General features: G+C 43.7%; 1 protein-coding gene across 1 annotated transcript in view; it reads left to right on the top strand.

Annotated features, from left to right (window-relative positions):
- The window catches only part of LOC115139277 (syntaxin-binding protein 5-like), a 159,194-nt gene that overhangs the window by 18,258 nt on the left and 121,129 nt on the right, over positions 1-19,807 (top strand). The window contains 1 exon segment of the mRNA XM_065026296.1: positions 328-425. Coding sequence (XP_064882368.1) covers positions 328-425 — 98 coding nt within the window.

Genomic DNA, 19,807 nt, shown 5'->3' with positions numbered 1-19,807 from the left:
TAAATCCAAACTAGACGTTGAACTGTTTGTGCCCAGTAGGGGTGTTGTTGCTAGTGTACACACAATATCATGGAACCCAACCGTTAGGCGTACACATTAAACATCACAGTTTAATTGTTGTTGTGCTCATGTATTGCTGTTCCTTTGCCTGTAATTTCAAGTGTTTATTCACAGACTTCAAATTGCAGTTTGTGTAAATATATTGATGTTGAATTATGTGGACACAAAACGACTCTATTGAGAGAACTCTTATTCCCACTAACCCTGATTTGTATCTGTTGTTTCCTCATTCCTCATTGCTTTGCTGCCATCTCATTGGACGCCCAGACTGTCCGTCATGGCTTCCCCTATCAGCCGTCGTCCATGGCCCATGACCCAGTCCAGAAGATCCTGGCCATTGGGACCCAGAGCGGGGCACTCAGACTGTATCCTTTCTGCTCTGTGTGATGCTGTGTTCAACTCCATTGATCTGTTTGTGTTGTGTACACTAGCCACTGGGTCCCTGAGGGGGAGGCCCTGTATGGGGCTGCTCTCAGCCCAGACCAGACCAGCAGCAGGTAGGTGGATGGATGGATGGATAGATAGAAAGACAATGCCCTTGGAAGAGCAGGCTGAGCTCATTGGTGTTTATGTATACTCATTCTATCTATGTCTAATAACACATATTACAGTCAAATGGCATGTTACACTGTAAAAGAAAAAAGCTGATCCTTTACTCTTAATCCTTGATATAGAGCTGGCAGCCAGTTTACAGGGACAACAGCTTGCTGTGCTTTATAACACAGAGCAGTGGAATGGCACCCCAGGGAGCCATAGCTACAGAGAGCACCTGCCCGCTATCTCGCCTCTTGCCTGCCTGCGTCAGGCCCCTTTACTGTTCCAGCATGTGTTCTCCCTGAAAGTAGCTCATTAAGGTGTGATTACTGTCTGCCTTTCTGTCCCTCCTTGCTTTTCCCCGTTTCTGTCTCTCCCTGCTGTCTGTCTTTTTGTCTCTCCCTGTTGTCTGTCTTTCTGTCTCTCCCTGTTGTCTGTCTTTCTGTCTCTCCCTGCTGTCTGTCTTTTTGTCTCTCCCTGTTGTCTGTCTTTCTGTCTCTCCCTGTTGTCTGTCTTTCTGTCTCTCCCTGTTGTCTGTCTTTCTGTCTCTCCCTGCTGTCTGTCTTTTTGTCTCTCCCTGTTGTCTGTCTTTCTGTCTCTCCCTGCTGTCTGCGTTTCTGTCTCTCCTTGCTGTCTGTCTTTCTGTCTGTCTGTTGTCTGTCTTTCTGTCTCTCCCTGCTGTCTGTCTTTCTGTCTCTCCATGCTGTCTGTCTTTCTGTCTCTCCCTGTTGTCTGTCTTTCTGTCTCTCCCTGTTGTCTTTCCTTCTGTCTCTCCCTGCTGTCTGTCTTTCTGTCTCTCCCTGTTGTCTGTCCTTCTGTCTCTCCCTGCTGTCTGCGTTTCTGTCTCTCCCTGCTGTCTGTCTTTCTTCTCTCTCCCTGCTGTCTGTCTTTCTTTCTCTCCCTGCTGTCTGCGTTTCTGTCTCTCCCTGCTGTCTGTCTTTCTGTCTCTCCCTGTTGTCTGTCTTTCTGTCTCTCCCTGTTGTCTGTCTTTGTCTCTCCCAGCTTTCTTCTACACATGGGCTTAATGTCTACTTAGATCTGAATGGAAAGGTGAGACTAAAAATTGTCTCAGTACTATTGGTGCAGGATGACAGTGCCCTAAGATACTGATCTAAGGTCAGTTTAGCATACTATTTGCATTGGTATTAGATTTGTGTCAATCAAGATGGAACCACAGAGTGGTTGATATGCTGGCTATGATGGTCAGTTTACACTGAGACAACATGTGGGTTTTTTTTACCACTTGAGCTGAAGATAAACCATCAGTGAATGGTTTGGCGATTCGTCCTCCTCACTGACGTTGGTAGCTTTGAATTTGAGAGGAGAGAAGCATCTTAACTTCAGGCATACATTTGATTGATGTCGATCAGATAGAAATAGGTTTTTATCTCTAGGAGAGGAAGGTGAATGCGGAGTCATGCAACCACCCACGCTGTTCCCTTCTCAGATCAGTTCTCTAGATGATGAATTGGCCTGCTTTTGCCTAATCTGAAGACGAAGATGCCTGATACAGAAGATATGCTGTTATTGGTCCTTTTTTGTCCTTTGATGAAGAGGATTTCTGCCCTGTAGCTCTATGTCTGTCCTGTAGCTCTATGTCTGTCCTGTAGCTCTATGTCTGTCCTGTAGCTCTATGTCTGTCCTGTAACTCTGTCTGTCCTGTAGCTCTATGTCTGTCCTGTAGCTCTATGTCTGTCCTGTAGCTCTATGTCTGTCCTGTAACTCTGTCTGTCCTGTAGCTCTATGTCTGTCCTGTAGCTCTATGTCTGTCCTGTAGCTCTATGTCTGTCCTGTAACTCTGTCTGTCCTGTAGCTCTATGTCTGTCCTGTAACTCTGTCTGTCCTGTAACTCGTTGTCTGTCCTGTAGCTCTACGTCTTTCCTGTAACTCTATGTCTGTCCTGTAGCTCTATGTCTGTCCTGTAGCTCTATGCCTGCCCTGTAGCTCTTTGTCTGTCCTGTAGCTCTATGTCTGTCCTGTAGCGCTATGTCTGTCCTGTAACTCTATGTCTGTGGTGTGGCTCTATGCTGTGATTGCCTGCTAGCTTTTTTCAATGTGTCTGTGGCGAGGCTGTTTGCGGTGCTGTCCTGTCCTTTCCTCCCGTGGAGGATTACAGGATGTGGCAGATCAAGGGCCTGAGCCTGGCAGCGGGTAGTGCTGAGCGGGCTGGAGGACCAGGGGTAGAGGAGAGGACAGGAAAGGATCCCCAGATCTGCCAGCCTAAGTGAATGCCCTGTGATCCTAAAAACGGTCCTATTTGTGATGCTGGGCAGGGTTAGGAGTGTGTGTTTTCTGTCCCTTTGGTGCTGTCTGACTGAGAGTGAGAGAGGCTGGGGAAAGATAGGGGGAGAGAGAGACAGAGAGACAGACACTCACATGCACATACACATGTTTGTTGTACTATCCTTGTTGTTACCAAACAATTGATTCCCATTCAAAATCCTATTTTCCCAAACCCCTAACGCTAACCGTAAGCCTAAAATAGCCTTTTTCCTGGTGGGGACCGGCGAAATATCCCCACTTTTCTTTGTTTTACTTTCCTTGTGAGGACTTTTGGTCCGATAAACAGACAGAAAGACAGACAGACAGACAGACAGAAAAGGGTTCTGTTTGTCTGTCTGTTGATGTCACACTTCACCGAGCTGCTCAGGTTAGGCCCGTGCAGCTCCTGGGCTCTTGCACCAGAATAGAACTTATATTGATCTGTGTGTTGTATTTTTTCGAATCCCCGAGCCGACTAGCTTAACCCTTATTTCTCCTGTAAGTCACTCTGGATAAGAGAGTCTGCTAAATAATTAAAATAATTAAATGTACTACACACACCATCTCAATTGTTTGGGACCAATCTGCATCATAGGCATATCCCTGCAGCAACATATTGTCTCACAATATGTGGAGAGCAATTGAAAGATGTCCATCTGCACCAGCAGTTTAGCTAAAGTATATTAAATGATCTGCTCATTGGAGTGAGAGAGAAGGGACTGTATTACTAATACAGACTGCAGAATGATCATATTACAGATGGAATGAGAGGTATAGCCCTACCTTGGGAAACCTCTATGAGGGTACTTCCCTCCTTCACGGAACCACTGATCTAACATGACCAGATCAGTGAAATGTTTGCAGTGGTTTCGAGGCTTTCGTCTATCCATCTGGCATACAGCACAAGATCAGTGATGGCTTCCAGAAATGGAGGAAACAAGGAAGGAGGTGTGTATTTTGGGTGGCCTGTTGGTGTTTCCAGTGGGCAGTGTCCAGGGTTGTCGCTCCGCACATTAACAGATTATCTCATCTGCACACACACACACACACACACACACACACACGCACACAAACACAAAGGATGGGCATATGGCTAAAACGCAACATTTAAACACAGTGTACACTACATGGCCAAAAGTAGGTAGACACCCCTTCAAATTAGTGGATTTGAATATTTCAATCACGTCCGTTGCTGACAAGTGTATAAAATCGAGCACACAGCCATGCAATCTCCATAGACAAACATTGGCAGTAGGATGGCCTGACTGAAGAGCTCAGTGACGTTCAACATGGCACAGTCATAGGATGCCACCTTTCCAACAAGTCAACTTGTCAAATTTCTGCCCTGCTAGAGCTGCCCCGGTCAACTGTAAGTGCTGTTATTGTGAAGTGGAAGCAACGTCAGCACAAGAACTGTTCGTCGGGAACGTCATGAAATGGTTTCCATGGCCAAGCAGCTGCACACAAGCCAAAGATCAACATTTGCAATGCCAAGCGTTGGCTGGAAGGGTGTAAAGTTCACCACCAGTGGAAACGTTCTCTGGAGTGATGAATCATGCTTCACCATCTGACAGTCCGACGGACGAATCTGAGTTTGGCGGATGCCAGCAGAACACTACCTACCGAGTGCATAGTGTCTGGGGTTGTTATTCATGGTTTGGACTAGGCTCTTTAGTTCCAGTGAAGGGAAATGTTATCACTACAGCATACAATGACATTCTAAACAATTCTGTGCTTCAAACTTTGTGGCAACAGTTTGGGGAAGGCCCTTGCATGTTTCAGCCTCTGTGCACAAAGCGAGGTCCTTACAGAAATGGTTTGTCGACATCGGTGTGGAAGAACTTGACTGGCCTGCACAGAGCCCTGACCTCAACCCCATCGAACACCTTTCGGATGAATTGTAACGCTGACTGCAAGCCAGGTCTAATCACCTAACACCAGTGCCAGACCTCACTAATGCTCTTGTGGCTGAATGGAGCCAAGCCCCTGCTGCAATGTTCCAGCATCTTATGGAAAGCCTTCCCAGAAGAGTGGAGGCTGTTATAGCAGCAAAGGGGGACCAACTCCATATTAATGCCCATGAATTTGGAATGAGATGTTTGACGAGCAAGTGTCCACATACTTTTGGTCAAGTAGTGTAGCACCTGTATGCATTGTTTACCTGTTGTAGTATTTTGTTGTAGCATGCCACATTAGTTATTACATTCTAATTCAGAGTTGTACACTACATATTGACCAATGTCTGTTGATTGTTTAATGCATAGTATTAGTATTACAATGTGAATAGTATATCTATGTGGCTTTTCCCTCCTATTCTGTAGAGGTCTGACTCTGAATGTAAAGATCTGTCTCTAGAGATCTGACAGCAGCGATCTGGCGACAGAGGGCTAGCTTCACACAGAGAGAGTAGAGGAGCTAACACTGATGCTGGATAGAGCGAGAGATTTACGCAGAGTAGGGCAGCCAGCATCACAACGCAGAAATGCTGCAATTTCCAGGCCAGAAGCAATTGAGTATATACTGTATTTCTTGATTTATCTATTTGTTGATTTATTCAATTCTTTATATTATTTTTCATCCCTCCCTTCCCTGTCCAGGCGTCTCTCTTCGGGAGCTAACCATTTTAGATGGCACTCCACAGTACAGACCAGGCCTGAGGTTGTGTGTGTGTCAGTACTTACATAATGCGCTGGATCTCAGGGATAGGAAGGCAAGGCTGAATGAGACAGCAACAGTGTCATCAAAGGAGCTGGCTGCTGTGTGTGTGTGTGTGTGTGTGTGTGTGTGTGTGTGTGTGTGTGTGTGTGTGTGTGTGTGTGTGTGTGTGTGTGTGTGTGTGTGTGTGTGTGTGTGTGTGTGTGTGTGTGTGTGTGTGTGTGTGTGTGTGTGTGTGTGTGTATGTGTGTGTGTGTGTGTGTGTGCTTGATGTGAGTATGTTTGTGTGTCTCTGTGTCTGCCTGGCTCCGGTATGCACATACAGTACCAGTACACATCTACTCATTTAAGGGTTTTTCTTTATTTTGACTATTTTCTACATTGTTGAATAATAGTGAAGACATCAAAACTATGAAATAACACATATGGAATCATGTAGTAGCTAAAAAAGTGTTAGCCAAATCAAAATATATTTTAGATTTTAGATTCTTCAAAGTGGACACCCTTTGCCTTGATGACGGCTTTGCACGCTCTTGGCATTTTCTCTACCAGCTTCACCTGGAATGCTTTCCAACAGTCTTGAAGGAGTTCCCACATATGCTGAGCACTTGTTGGCGGCCTTTCCTTCACTCTGCGGTCCAACTCATCCCAAACCATCTGAATTGGGTTGAGTTTGGGTGATTGTGGGGACCAGGTCATCTGATGCAGCACTCTCCTTCTTGGTCAAATAGCCCTTACACAGCCTGAAGGTGTATTGAGTCATTGTCCTGTTGAATAACAAATTACAGTCCCACTAAGCGCAAACCAGATGGGATGGCGTATTGCTGTAGAATGCTGTAGTAGCCATAATGGTTAAGTGTGCCTTGAATTCTAAATAAATCACAGACAGTGTCACCAGCAAAGCATCCCCACACAATCACACCTCCTCCATGCTTCACGGTGGGAACCACACATGCAGAGATCATCTGTTCACCTATTCTGCATCTCACAAAGACACAGCGGTTGGAACCAAAAATCTCTCATTTAGACTCATCAGACCAAAGGACAGATTTCCACCGGTCTAATGTCCATTGCTCGTGTTTCTTGGCCCAAGCAAGTCTCTTCTTCTTATTGGTGTCCTTTAGTAATGGTTTCTTTGCAACAATTTGACCATGATTCATTCATTCTCCTCTGTGTGCAAAACAGTCATCAAGGCAAAGGCTGGCTGCTTTGAATAATCTCAAATATAAAATATATTTAGATTTGTTTGCTTTGTTTTTTTGGTTACTACATGATTCCATATGTATTATTTCATATTTTTGATGTCTTCACTATTATTCTTCAATGTAGAAAATAGTAAAAAATTAAGAAAAACCCTGGAATAAGTAAGTGTGTCCAAACGTTTTGACTGGTACTGTATATTACATTGATTTATTAGACTTTTTTTGTAGATGTTCCAAATGAGTCCATCAGTGGCTTGTACAGTATGTGTGGAGGCCTGAAGATGCTAAACATGTTTCTGTTCATTAACGGTCAATTACCGTGAGACCAGCAGTCTTTTGCATGACAATAACCGGCTGACAACATGTAATGACTGCCCTATGTGGAGAAACGCTTAACTCCCTCGTTCCTTCTAGCGTCGGTAGCAACATTAGCGGCAGCATCCGGGTGGGCTGGTCAAGTCCCTGAGGAAGGATGCTACGTAAAGGCTACAGGCACAGCATGAACTCAGTGGGGATTAGGATCAGATCCTAACCTCTACTCCCTCCCACAACCTGGACAGGAGGGATTGGGGACGATGGGAAAATGAAATAACCTTCACTTTGGAGCTACTGTCTTGTGAGAGCTTGGAAGGATGGGTGTGTTTGTGTATGTGCGCGCATCCGTGCACGCGTGTGTGTGACTGGTGTGTGTGTGCACAGGCATGTTTGCCTGCATGTGTGTGCGTATGTGTATGCTGGTGGATGACTTGTTTCAGCCAGATGGCAGGTCTAGCTGATTAACAGTGTATCTAACAGGAAGAACCCACAGGACAGATGGGGTCATAGGGGAGCATTAAAATAATATCTCAGTCTTATCCTCCCCCATAAAAAAAATTCACTTGCGCTTGTCTTTTCCTACTACCGCTGACATTGTTGATCATTTCTTTATTGAGGAAAAATCTACTTACTTCGACTTGTAATATGTGATTGTCTCACATAGCTATCTTAAGATGATTGCACTAACTGCAAATCGCTCTGGATAAGATTGTCTGCTAATTTTTCTGAAATGGCAAAACGAGTAGAGGAGACATGGCGTGTAGATGTCAACTGTCATATCAACTTTACTTAACCAGGCCTAGCTATACAGTATCTGTGTCATGTAGTCAGTGCAACAGTCATGTTGTATAGGGTGGTGTAGGATTCGGAGTACAATCAATGCCATTGTACTGAAGGGCTGTGGAGCCTGACTCAAGCAAATTATTATTCAATTCTTAACATCTATAAAGCTGCGGAACCCATTTGTATCCTCACTAGATTACACTTGACAGTGAACATTGTCACCATCCCTGTCCAGCTGGACAGCGTGTATTTCAGTGCTTTTCAACCCAAAGTCTCTTAGCCATGACAAGCTCTCTACAGGATGGTTTTTAAGCAATAAAACTAGGTTGTCATAGAAATCCCCGGTAGGTGACGTCTTTTCAGATCCTATTAAATAAAGGACTGTACAATTACCTCTTCCTATAATTCTACTGGCTTCTGCAGCCTCCCAGACAGACATCCCTTATCTCTCTGCTGCTGTGCCCCTGTCCAGCCTTGAATGATGACCGTGTGTGTGTGTGTGTGTGTGTGTGTGTGTGTGTGTGTGTGTGTGTGTGTGTGTGTGTGTGTGTGTGTGTGTGTGTGTGTGTGTGTGTGTGTGTGTGTGTGTGTGTGTGTGTGTGTGTATGTGTGTGTCATTCTACTCAGGAGGAAGGACATGTGTGATTCACTGGATCGCTAATGGAAAAGTTTTAGCGAGAGATTCAATATTGTCTTGGCTCAGAAAATGCTGCCCCCCGTCCCCCTCCTCCTCCTCGTCCCCAACCCGCTTTCTGTAATTTACCCTCCCAGTGAGTCACCGCAATAAAAAAGGCCAAGTGGTCTCTCTATTAAATCCAAAACCAATGTGATTGGATGATAACAAGTCTCTATGACCCGAGGCCTAACAGCCAGACAAGGAATAAAGGAATATCCACTGAACAAAAATATAAACGCAACATGCAACAATTTAAAAGATTTTACTGATTTAAAGTTCATATAAAGAAATCTGTCAATTGAAATAAATTCATTAGGCTATAATCTATGGATTTCACATGACTGGGAATACAGATATGCATCTGTTGGTCACAGATAACTTTTTAAAAACCGTACGGGTGTGGATCAGAAAACTTGTCAGTACCTGGTGTGACCACCTCATGCAGAGCGACACATCTCCTTCGCATAGAGTTGATCAGGCTGTTGATTGTGGCCTGTGGAATGTTGCTGGGAACTGGAACACACTGTCGTGCATGTCTATCCCAAACATGCTCAATGGGTGACATGTCTGGTGAGTATGCAGGCCATGGAAGAACTGGGACTTTTTCAGCTTCCAGAAATTGTGTACAGATCCTTGCAGACATGGGGCCGTGCATTATCATGCTGAAACATGAGGTGATGGCGGCGGATGAATGGCACGACAATGTGCCTCAGGAGCTCGTCACAGTATCTCTGTGCATTCAAATTGCCATCTATAAAATGTGTTTGTTGTCCGTAGCATATATTCCCATTCAATAACCCCACCGCCACCATGGGGCACTCTGTTCACAACGTTGACATCAGCAAACTGCTCGCCCACATGACAGCCATCTGCCCTGTACAGTGTAAACTGGGATTCATCAGTGAAGAGCACACTTCTCCAGCATGCCAGGGGCCACTGAAGTCGGTTACAACGCCGAACTGCAGTCAGGTCAAGACCCTGGTGAGGACGTCGAACACGCAGATGAGCTTCCCTGAGACGCTTTCTTCAGTTGTGCAAACCCACAGTTTCATCAGCTGTCCGGGGGCTGGTCTCAGACGATCCTGCAGGTGAAGAAGCCGGATGTGGAGGTCCTGGGCTGGCGTGGTTACATGTGATCTGCGGTTGTGAGGTCGGTTGGATGTACTGACAAATTCTTTAAAAGGATGTTGGAGGCGTCTTATGGTCGAACAATTAACATAAAATGTTCTGGCAACAGCTCTGGTGGACATTCCTGCAGTCAGCATGCCAATTTCACACTTCTTCAAAACTTGAGACATCTGTGGGATTGTATTGTGTGACAAAACTGCACATTTTAGAGTGGTTTTGTATTGTCCCCAGCACAAGGTGCACCTGTGTAATGATCATGCTGTTTAATCAGCTTCTTGATATGCCACATCTGTCAGGTGGATGGATTAAATTGGCAAAGAAGAAATGCTCACTAACAGGGATGTAAACAAATGTGTTCACAAAATTTGAGAGAAATAAGCTTTTTGTGCATATGGAACATTTCTGGGATCATTTATTTCAGCTCATGGAACATGGGACCAACACTTTGCATGTTGCGTTTATAATTTTTTTCTGTGTAATAGAAATGGTGGCTACTGTGAAACTCTGAAGTGATATGATACATATTCAGGACTGGAGTGGCATGATGTGGTCCTGGTAACCACAGTCTGTGGTCCATTTCATCTCAATTCCAGGTTTGGAATTGTATCACACTCTCAATGAGAAATTCCATGTCTGATTTATGTAACAGAAGTTGAAATGAAGTTGACCCTCAGCGTCTTTGCCTGTTAATGATATTTGCTTACCCTCTGTTAGATCAGTCTGTTTCTCTATCTCGCTCTCTTCTCTCCCTCTGCCTCCTCTTCGCTTTTCTGCCGTCCCTCCCCCTCCCTCCCTCCCTCCCTCCCTCCCTCCCTCCCTCCCTCCCTCCCTCCACTCTTTGTTGAACACCTCTCTCCTCCCCCAGCCACTGCAGATGGTAGTGTGTGGGTTGTGTGTGTTGGCCAGGTGAGGTAGAAAACAAGCTGTGCTGTGTCCCAGTGCAGGCCAGGCTACCTGGTGCCTGAGATGTCACCTTCCTGTGCACTAATTACAGTCAACAGACGGCAGCACACGCTCGACTGGCTCCTCGCTGTAAATACAGGCCTCATGTGGACACAGAGAAGGGAGAACTACAGGTACACACACGCGCACGCGCACGCGCACGCGCACGCGCACGCGCACGCGCACACACACACACACACACACACACACACACACACACACACACACACACACACACACACACACACACACACACACACACACAGGTAGAACAAATGGTAAATGGATGCCCCCATGGCGAGTGGGCACAGATCAGAGAATCTCTCTCTCTCCCTTCAATTACCCCCAGCCTCCATGGTGGAGGGGAATAGCTAATGACAGAGAGAGGGAGGGGACGGAGTGTCATTATGATAGGCTAATATGAGCTTGATGAGTGAAAGGCAGAGCCGTGTGTGTACTGCCCCCCTTCTCCTCTTCCTTGTTTTTGTAATGGTTCCCTCCTTTCTTGAAAAAAGTATGAATGGAGTGTGCTCATTGAAAACAATACATTTTTTCTTTGTTAGGGGCAATGTTGTGGCGGCAGGGTATCCTAGTGGTTAGAGCGCTGGACTAGTAACCGAAAGGTTGCAAGATCAAATCGCCAAGCTGACAAGGTAAAAAAAAACTGTCATTCTGACCCTGAACCCACTGTTCCTAGGCTGTCATTGAAAATAAGACTTTGTTTGTAACTGACTTTCCTAGGTAAATAAAGGTAGAAAAATGTTCTACATACCAAGATTTTTTCCTAGAAAACGGTGTTTACTTGACTCATATATTGCAAAACCCCCATTTCAGTTCTTGGAATTCATGTTAAAGATTATGAATCATAATGCCATAGTTTTGTTATATAAATGCCACATGGTATCACATGTCATATCCTAATGTCATAGTCTTAACATTTACAAGTGAAAATTAGAGTGGCAGTTAGAGGCTGGGAACAGTTTTTAAATGCTGGTAGCAGACATCTGCATATGGGATCGTGGGATGCAGGTTGTGGTTGGCTCCAGTGATGTAGTGGAGGGTAAACCCATGCAAATACAGTCTACCCCACTTTTTTCATTTCATAAATAGGGTTAATACGCACCTGTTATAGTATATTATCATTTTTAGCATTAGCATTTATGCTACTGGCCTCCTGTCATTTTGGAAATGTTAGTATGCTAGCATTTACCCATCATGTATTTACCTCTATATCCTTGGCTGTCTCCCTTTCTCAGAGTGACGTGATTATTTGATAAGGCACTGACACGCGGCTTTAGAGTGGTGCTCTGTCTGAAATGCTAGTACAACAGTCATGTACAGTTTGAGAGTGATGTGATGACATGGGTCCTGACTCCCTGACCCTGTCAGTGGTTCCTGTGAAGGGATTTTGTTCCCTCACCTAATGCAGTGCCCTTCATCTGACCTCTGCCTCTCTACGGGCCCTAAGTGCTAACTGCATCTCTCTCTCTCTCTCTCTCTCTCTCTCTCTCTCTCTCTCTCTCTCTCTCTTTCACTTCCACTCCCTCTGTCTTTCTTCTACCTTTTCCACTACCTTTACCTCTCACTGCCCCTCTTCCACTCTTTTCAACATTCTTGCCTTCTCTCTTTATTTTTGAATCTCTTCTTTTTTTGTATCATTCTGTCATTCTCTCTGAAGTGCTGTGTAAACAGGTCAAGAGGCTTAAAGGCCAGAGGCGTTGCATGTGGAAATGTGTGTGCATGTGTGGAGTGGTTTGTAGTTTGCAAGTGTTATGCCTGCTCCCAGTCCACACTCATGCTAGCTACTGTGCTGTTCCTGGAAAGCCAGTAGTCAGTCAGTCAGTCAGTCAGTCAGTGTGCCTGCCTACTGCTTACAGTAGAGTAGCAGTGTAACGGACTAACGCCCAGATACATCACCAGCACATCACATAGCACATCCCCACTCCAACCTCCCCTGCTATGGTGTCTTCTTGAAGTACCCTCCCCCAGGACACTCAGCTGCTATGGAAAACTACTGACATATAGAGGCTATGACAACGAGATACTGCCGGACGTGTAACCTGGTTTACTTTATTGTAAGGACGTTTGGAAGAATAGCCATGGAAGTAAACTGTTCAGACTAGACTTTATACTGTAAATGGTGTCCATTTGATGGACTTTCTAGTGTTGATATGACAGTATTGCTGGGTATCTAACTGTACAGAAATACTACAATGTCGTGGTTAACGGCAATTTATTGGTTCTTTGTAGTAACCTTACCAATATGGCCATCAAGCTGTCATTCAACAGTAATAGACATCTTTTTCAATGGTCTTGGCTGTTTCTGTTGATGGAAACTGACATGATCTTAGACCTGTCATTAAACATAGACAGGCTTTAGAGCTGTGTGTTGCCTCCCACTAGGCACCCACTGGTTGTATCAACATGGTTTCCACCTCATTTCAGTGTGTTCTGTGATGTAGTCTAGAGACACCTGAAGGACGTAGGATGTGTATATTAATGTCTGGGATGTGACCTCGGTAACACCCTTCTACTCTGTCTACACACACACATTTTTCTTTCTTTCCTTCTCAATTCGCTCTCCCCTGCTCTTCTTTCTCTCAATCTCTTTAACTCTCTCCTTATCCTTTTCTCTCTGTCAGTCTCACTATCTCTCTCCTCTCTTTCTTTCTCCTGTCTCTCCCCTGTCTCTCTGAGTTATCTCTCTATCCCTTTTCTCTATTCCCTTAGTAATGATGAATCATCTGCATTACTCTGACTGTACGCCTAACTCCATTTGATCACAGCCCAGCCCCAGGATCTGCCAATCACACCGGCCCATACTCGACTGACGGCCTGCGTTTCCATAGTGCCTGTCTCCGTGACAGACTGTGTGGTGGCAATACAAAAGAGGTTTGGGTTTCGCTCCATTGAAAAACATCCCCTCAGTGTCGTTAGCGTCATGATTCAAAGAACATCGACATCTCAAGAAACCATTCTCTCCTCATAGCTCACTTCGACACCGTCAAGCTTAATGTTTTTTTGCCAACGTTTACTGACATCGGCCATATTCAAAGGTGTTAAGCATTCATAAATTCATCAGTTATTCTGTGCTCTGGCACACTCAGACGAGAGTGCTCTGAAATTGGAGTAGATCCCCAGAACAAATTTACCAGCTACATCTATCAACAGTTGTTGCAGTGACATTCTATTGAAATGGATACTTGCATAGTGGAGTCTTTTGTTAAGACATGTAGCTACCTACCTCATGACGTTACTACCCTGCATGAATGTGCAGGTAGCTAACCAACCAGGTTCAACGTTGCCTAGCTAACATTAGGCTATAACTAGCAAAGCAAATGGCTCTGAGATACGAATAATAAGATCAAACATGTAACGTTAGATTTCAAAACTTGGTCCTCCAGAAGGTGGAGAGCAACACTTATGCAGTTCTACAACACGATCCATTTAAAAAAAGCTGCGTTAGACAGGATTACCTACACATACTGACCAGTTCAAATAGACAGCAGTCTGCTATATGGCAGACCAATCCAAACTCATCTCTCGGCATGTCCAGCCCACTCATTATCTCAGCCAATCATGGCTAGTGGGAAGGATGCTGACTTTTTCTGTGGCTAAACCAACTAGGCTCGGAACTGTATTTGTATTTACAGATGTCATACAAGTCTGTTATTAACTCTTAGAACCACCCATCCCGGATCCGGGAGAATTGTCATCAACAACGCTGAATAGCACAGCGCCACAGTCAAATAATATTTCTAGAAAATATTCATATTCATGAAATCACAAGTGCAATATAGGAAAACACAGCTTAGCCTTTTGTTAATCCACCTGTCGTCTCAGATTTTGAAATTATGCTTTACAGCGAAAGCAATACAAGCGTTTGTGTAAGTTTATCGATTGCTCGACAAAACAATAAGTACACCTAGCATCAGGTACCTTGGTCACGAAAATCAGAAAAGCAATCAAATGAATCGTTTCCCTTTGATGATCTTCGGATGTTTTCACTCACAAGACTCCCATTTAGACAACAAATGTTCCTTTTGTTCCATAAAGATAGTTTTTATATCCAAATACCTCCGTTAGTTTGGTGCGTTATGCCCAGGAATCCACCGGAAAGAGCGGTCACGACCACGCAGACAAAAATTCCAAATTATATCCATAATGTCAACAGAAACATGTCAAAAGTTTTTTATAATCAATCCTCAGGAGGGTGTTTTTTCAAATATCTATTCGATAATATATCAACCGGGACAGTTGGCTTTTCACTAGGACCGGGAGTAACAATGGCCGCCTCTCTCTTTTGCGCACAAATCACTCTCAGAGCCCCCACCTGTCCACTTACGCAATGTGGTCATTCACGCTCATTCTTCAAAATAAAAGCCTGAAACTATGTCTAAAGGCTGTTGACACCTTAGGGAAGCCATAGAAAAAGGAATCTGGTTGATATCCCTTTCAAATCAAATCAAATCAAATGACTTGATTTGATTTGATATCCCTTTCAATGGGCAATAGGGATGCATAGGAACACAGGGGTTTCAAAATAAGAGTCACTTCCTGATTGGATTTTTCTCAGGCTTTCGCCTGCAGTATCAGTTATGTTATACTCACAGACACTATTTTTACAGTTTTGGAAACTTTAGAGTGTTTTCTATCCTAATCTGTCAATTATATGCATACTCTAGCATCTGGTCCTGAGAAATAGGCCGTTGACTTACTTTTATTTTTCCAAACATAAAAATAGTGCCCCCTAGCTTCAAGAGGTAGTTGATAGTTGATAGTTCACATGTTCCAGAAGGCATTTCTGCCTAAAAAAAACGCTTAATGATAAAATAAAAAGAGTTTACTTTGAAATGGCTCTCCTGTGAAATAGTGACCCGCGACATACGCCTCGTTTCCTGAAACGATTCACATATACAGTTCATTCGGAATGTATTCAGACCCCTTGACTTTTTCCACCTTTTGTTACGTTACAGCCTTATTCTAAAATGAATTAAATATATATGTTTTTCTCTTCAATCTAAACACAATAACCCATAATGACAATGCAAAAAAAAACATTTTGCAAATGTATATTAAAAAAGTATTCAGACATGAGACTAGAAATTGATCTCAGGTGCATCCTGTTTCCATTGAGAATCCTTGAAATGTTTCTACAACTTGATTGGAGTCCACCTGTGGGAAATTCAATTGATTGGAGATGATTTGGAAAGGCAACTGTATATATAAGGTCTCACAATTGACTGTGCATGTCAGAGAAAAAAAACAAGCCATGAGGTCAAAGGAATTGTCCATAGTGCTCCAAGACAGGATTGTGTCAAGACACAGATCTGGGGAAGGGTACCAAAAACTGTCTGCAACATTGAAGGTACTCAAGAAAACAGTGGCCTCCATAATTCTTAAATGGAAGAAGTTTGGAACCACCAAGTCTCTTCCTAGAGCTGGCTGCCCAGCCAAATTGAGCAATCGGGGGAGAAGGGCCTTGGTCAGGGCGGTCACCAAAAACCCGATAGTCATTCTGACAGAGCTCCAGAGTTCCTTTGTGGAGACAGGAGAACCTTCCAGAAGGACAATCATCTATGCAGCCCTCCACCACTCAGGTCTTTCTGGTAGAGTGGCCAGGTTGAAGCCACTCCTCAGTAAAAGGCACATGACAGCCCCCTTGGAAGCATGGTGGTGCTGTGGGAGACTAGTTAGGATTGAGGGAAAGATGAACGGAGCAAAGTACAGAGAGAGATCCTTGATGAATACCTGCACCAGAGTGCTCAGGACCTCAGACTGGGGCAACGGTTCACCTTCCAACAGGATAATGACCCTAAGCACACAGCCAAGACAACGCAGGAGTGGCTTCAGGACAAGTCTCTGAATGTCCTTGAGTGGTCCAGCCAGAGCCCGCTCTTGAACCCAATCAAACATCTCTTGAGAGACCTGAAAATAGCTGTACAGTGACGCTCCTCATCCAACCTGACAGAGCTTGAGAGGATCTGCAGAGAAGAATGGGAGAAACTCCCCAAATACAGGTGTGCCAAGCTTGTAGCGTCATACCCAAGAAGACTCAAGGCTGTAATCGCTACCAAAAGTGCTTCAACAAAGTACTGAGTAAAGGGTCTGAATACTTATGTAAATGTGATATTTCAGTTTTTTCTTTGTCATTATGGGGTATTGTGTGTAGATTGATAAGGGGGAAAAAACAATTTAATTAATTTCAGAATAAGGCTGTAATGTAACAACCTGTGTAAAAAGTCAATGGGTCTGAACACTTTCCGATTGCACTGTATGTGGTGAATTATCCAAGGTTAAATCTAGGAGAACAACAGGAAGCTGCATGGTGTTGAGGACTATTATACAGTGGTGGAAAAAGTACCCAATTGTCATACTCAAGTAAAAGTTCAAGTCACGCAGTTAAATACTACTTGAGTAAATGTCTAAATGTATATAATTGTAAATATATTGAAGTATTAACAGTAAATGTAATTGCTAAAATATACTTAGGAATCAAAAGTAAAAGTAAAAGTATAAATAATTTCAAATTCCTTATTTTAAGCAAACCAGATGGTACCATTTTCTTGTTTTTTAAGTTTACGGATAGCAGGGCACACTCCAACACTCAGAGATGATTTACAAACAAGAAATGTGTTTAGTGAGTCCGCCAGATCAGAGGCAGTAGAGATGACCAGGGATGTTCTCTTGATATGTGCGTGAATTGGACCATTTTCCTGTCTTGCTAAGCCTTCTAAATGTAACGAGTACTTTTGGCTGTCAGGGAAAATATATGGAGTAAAAGTACATTATTTTCTTTAGGAATGTAGTGAAGTAAAAGTAGTCAAACAATATAAATAGTAAATTACAGATACCCCATAAAAACTACTGTAGTACTTTCAATTATTTTAACTTAAATACTCTACACCACTGTTATTATTTAGCCAGCAGCATACCAACCTGCATCCCACTGCTAGTTTGCATCTGAAGCTAAGCAAGGTTGGTCCTGGTCAGTCCTTGGATGGGAGATCAGATGCTGCTGGAAGAGTTGTTGGAGTGTCAGTAGGAGGTGCCCTTTCCTTTGGTCTAAAAAAAATATATACCCATTTCCCAGGGCAGTGATTGGGGGTGCTGTCTTTTGGATGGGATGTTAAACGGATGTCCTGACTCTCTATGGTCACTAAAGATCCCATGGAGTAGGGGTGTTAACTCCGGTGTCCTGGCTAAATTCTCAATCTGGCCCTCATACTCTCACCTAATCATTCCCAGCTTGTAATTGGCTCATTCCTCCCTCTCCCCTGTAACTATTCCCCAGGTTGTTGCTGTAACTGAGAATGTGTTTTCAGTGTGCGTGTGTGAGTGTGTGCGTGTGTGTGTGTGTGTGTGTGTGTGCATGTGTGCGCGTGTGCGCGTGTGTGTTTGTGTGCGTGTGTGCGTGTGTGTTTGTGTGCGTGTGTGTGCACATGCACATTAGCAGTGTGAATGGCCACAGATAGGGCTCTAAATGAAACATTTTCATTGGTAGCACTGGTGCTCACAACTTAAAAATGTTAGAAGCACCACATGAAATTTAGGACTACCAGAAAATCAGATTTTTAAGTTGAGATCCATTCTATATTGGGCCTACATGAATTACATCTCCTTTTGAAGCACACGTTATGTAACATTTATATGTAATATGTAACATTTTATTTTTTTGATTGAACTGGGCAAGTTAGTTAAGAACAAATTCTTATTTACAATGAAAGCCTAGGAACAGTGGGTTAGCTGCCTTGTTTAGGGGCAGAACGACAGATTTTTACCATGTCAGCTTGGGGATCCGTTCTAGCAACCTTTCAGTTACTAGCCCAACGCTCTAACCACTAGGCTACCTGGCGCCCTATTGTAACGACATTCGTTTATTATAAAGGCTCAAATGTTTATACAAATACCTGTCATTGAAATTACAAAGTCATTTGTGGAATATTTGGTTTCTACATTGTGTATAAATCACTATTTTCCTATTGAGATGCATTACACTGAAAATTGTACACTGTTTCTTTAAAAACATCCGGATTGTGAATAGGACATCCAAGAGATCTGTCATTCATTTATTGCTATGATCATTGATCTTCTGAAGATTAAGCTATCCCTTTTCCTTTCTTTATATGCCCCCAAATATTGGGGTATACTGGTAAAGTTAGCTAGGTAGCCAATGAGTTAACATGACTGAACAAAGTGTAAACAAATGGTTAACGACGCGCAATTAGTGTTAGAAAGGCCCACGACATGGTTTATGACTGTAAATTGCAGTCCTGGTGATCCGCTATAGGAAGATGAAAATGTTGCTCTGGTAATATGCGTCAGATCTCTTGATCTGGTCCTGCTAGAAGCAGAACTAGCAGTAATGGTGCAACCATGACGCTATGGAATCTGCACTCGCTTTTTTCTCTTGGGCACTTGGAAACAACAGTACATCTAAGCATTATCATTACAACAATTATTTTCTGGGAGATTTTTTTCATAGTCTCAGAGTGCTCCTAAAATAAAACTCCTGTTCACACAGCAACATATTTAATTGCATATATGACCAAAGTAGTTGCACTTTAGAGCCTTGGCCACAGGGAAGTTTGTGCTTTTCCGTCTGATTGAGCTAGAATGATGTTGTGATGTCAAATGTAGGAATGGGGAGGGGCAAAGGGGCTGAGACGGACAACTGAAGGCTGGAGGGAGTACATGGAGTGGGAGAGAGGGAGGACATCAAGCAAAAAATGTACTGTATCTAGAAGCAGGGGGTGGTGGATCATTGGGTCTGTTTGTCTTAGTATCATCCTCTGACTGGGAATCAGGGAAAACATCAGGAGAGAAACACACTGTTCTAAAACACAACTACTGCAATCCGACAGTCAGGCAGACAGAGAGAGAGAGAATAGTCCCAACATTCCAGAACAGAACAGCATAGCCAGTGATATTCTATCGTTCTTCATTTCTATGAACACAGCTAGCTACCATAAATATTTTATAGCAGTAGAATAAAACCGTAGTACTCACATCATTCAGGGACAGTGAGAGAACAGAGGCCAGGCAAAGCCCCGTCTACAGTCTACACTATACTAGAATCAACAGTGTGCTTGATCTTTGTCTTGATTGTGTGAGAGCAGCTATTTTGTACATCTGTGATTATAGGACCCATAACATGGTCCATGGCTGTCCATGGCTGTGTACTCCCCATCCTACCACTACAGCCTGGCTGTGTATCCCCATCCTACACCTACAGCCTGGCTGTGTATCC

This window comes from Oncorhynchus nerka, linkage group LG13 (assembly GCF_034236695.1).
Source record: "Oncorhynchus nerka isolate Pitt River linkage group LG13, Oner_Uvic_2.0, whole genome shotgun sequence".
NCBI lineage: Eukaryota > Metazoa > Chordata > Actinopteri > Salmoniformes > Salmonidae > Oncorhynchus > Oncorhynchus nerka.
Note: the sequence above shows the minus strand (reverse complement) of the source record. Positions and strands in the feature narration are given on the sequence as shown.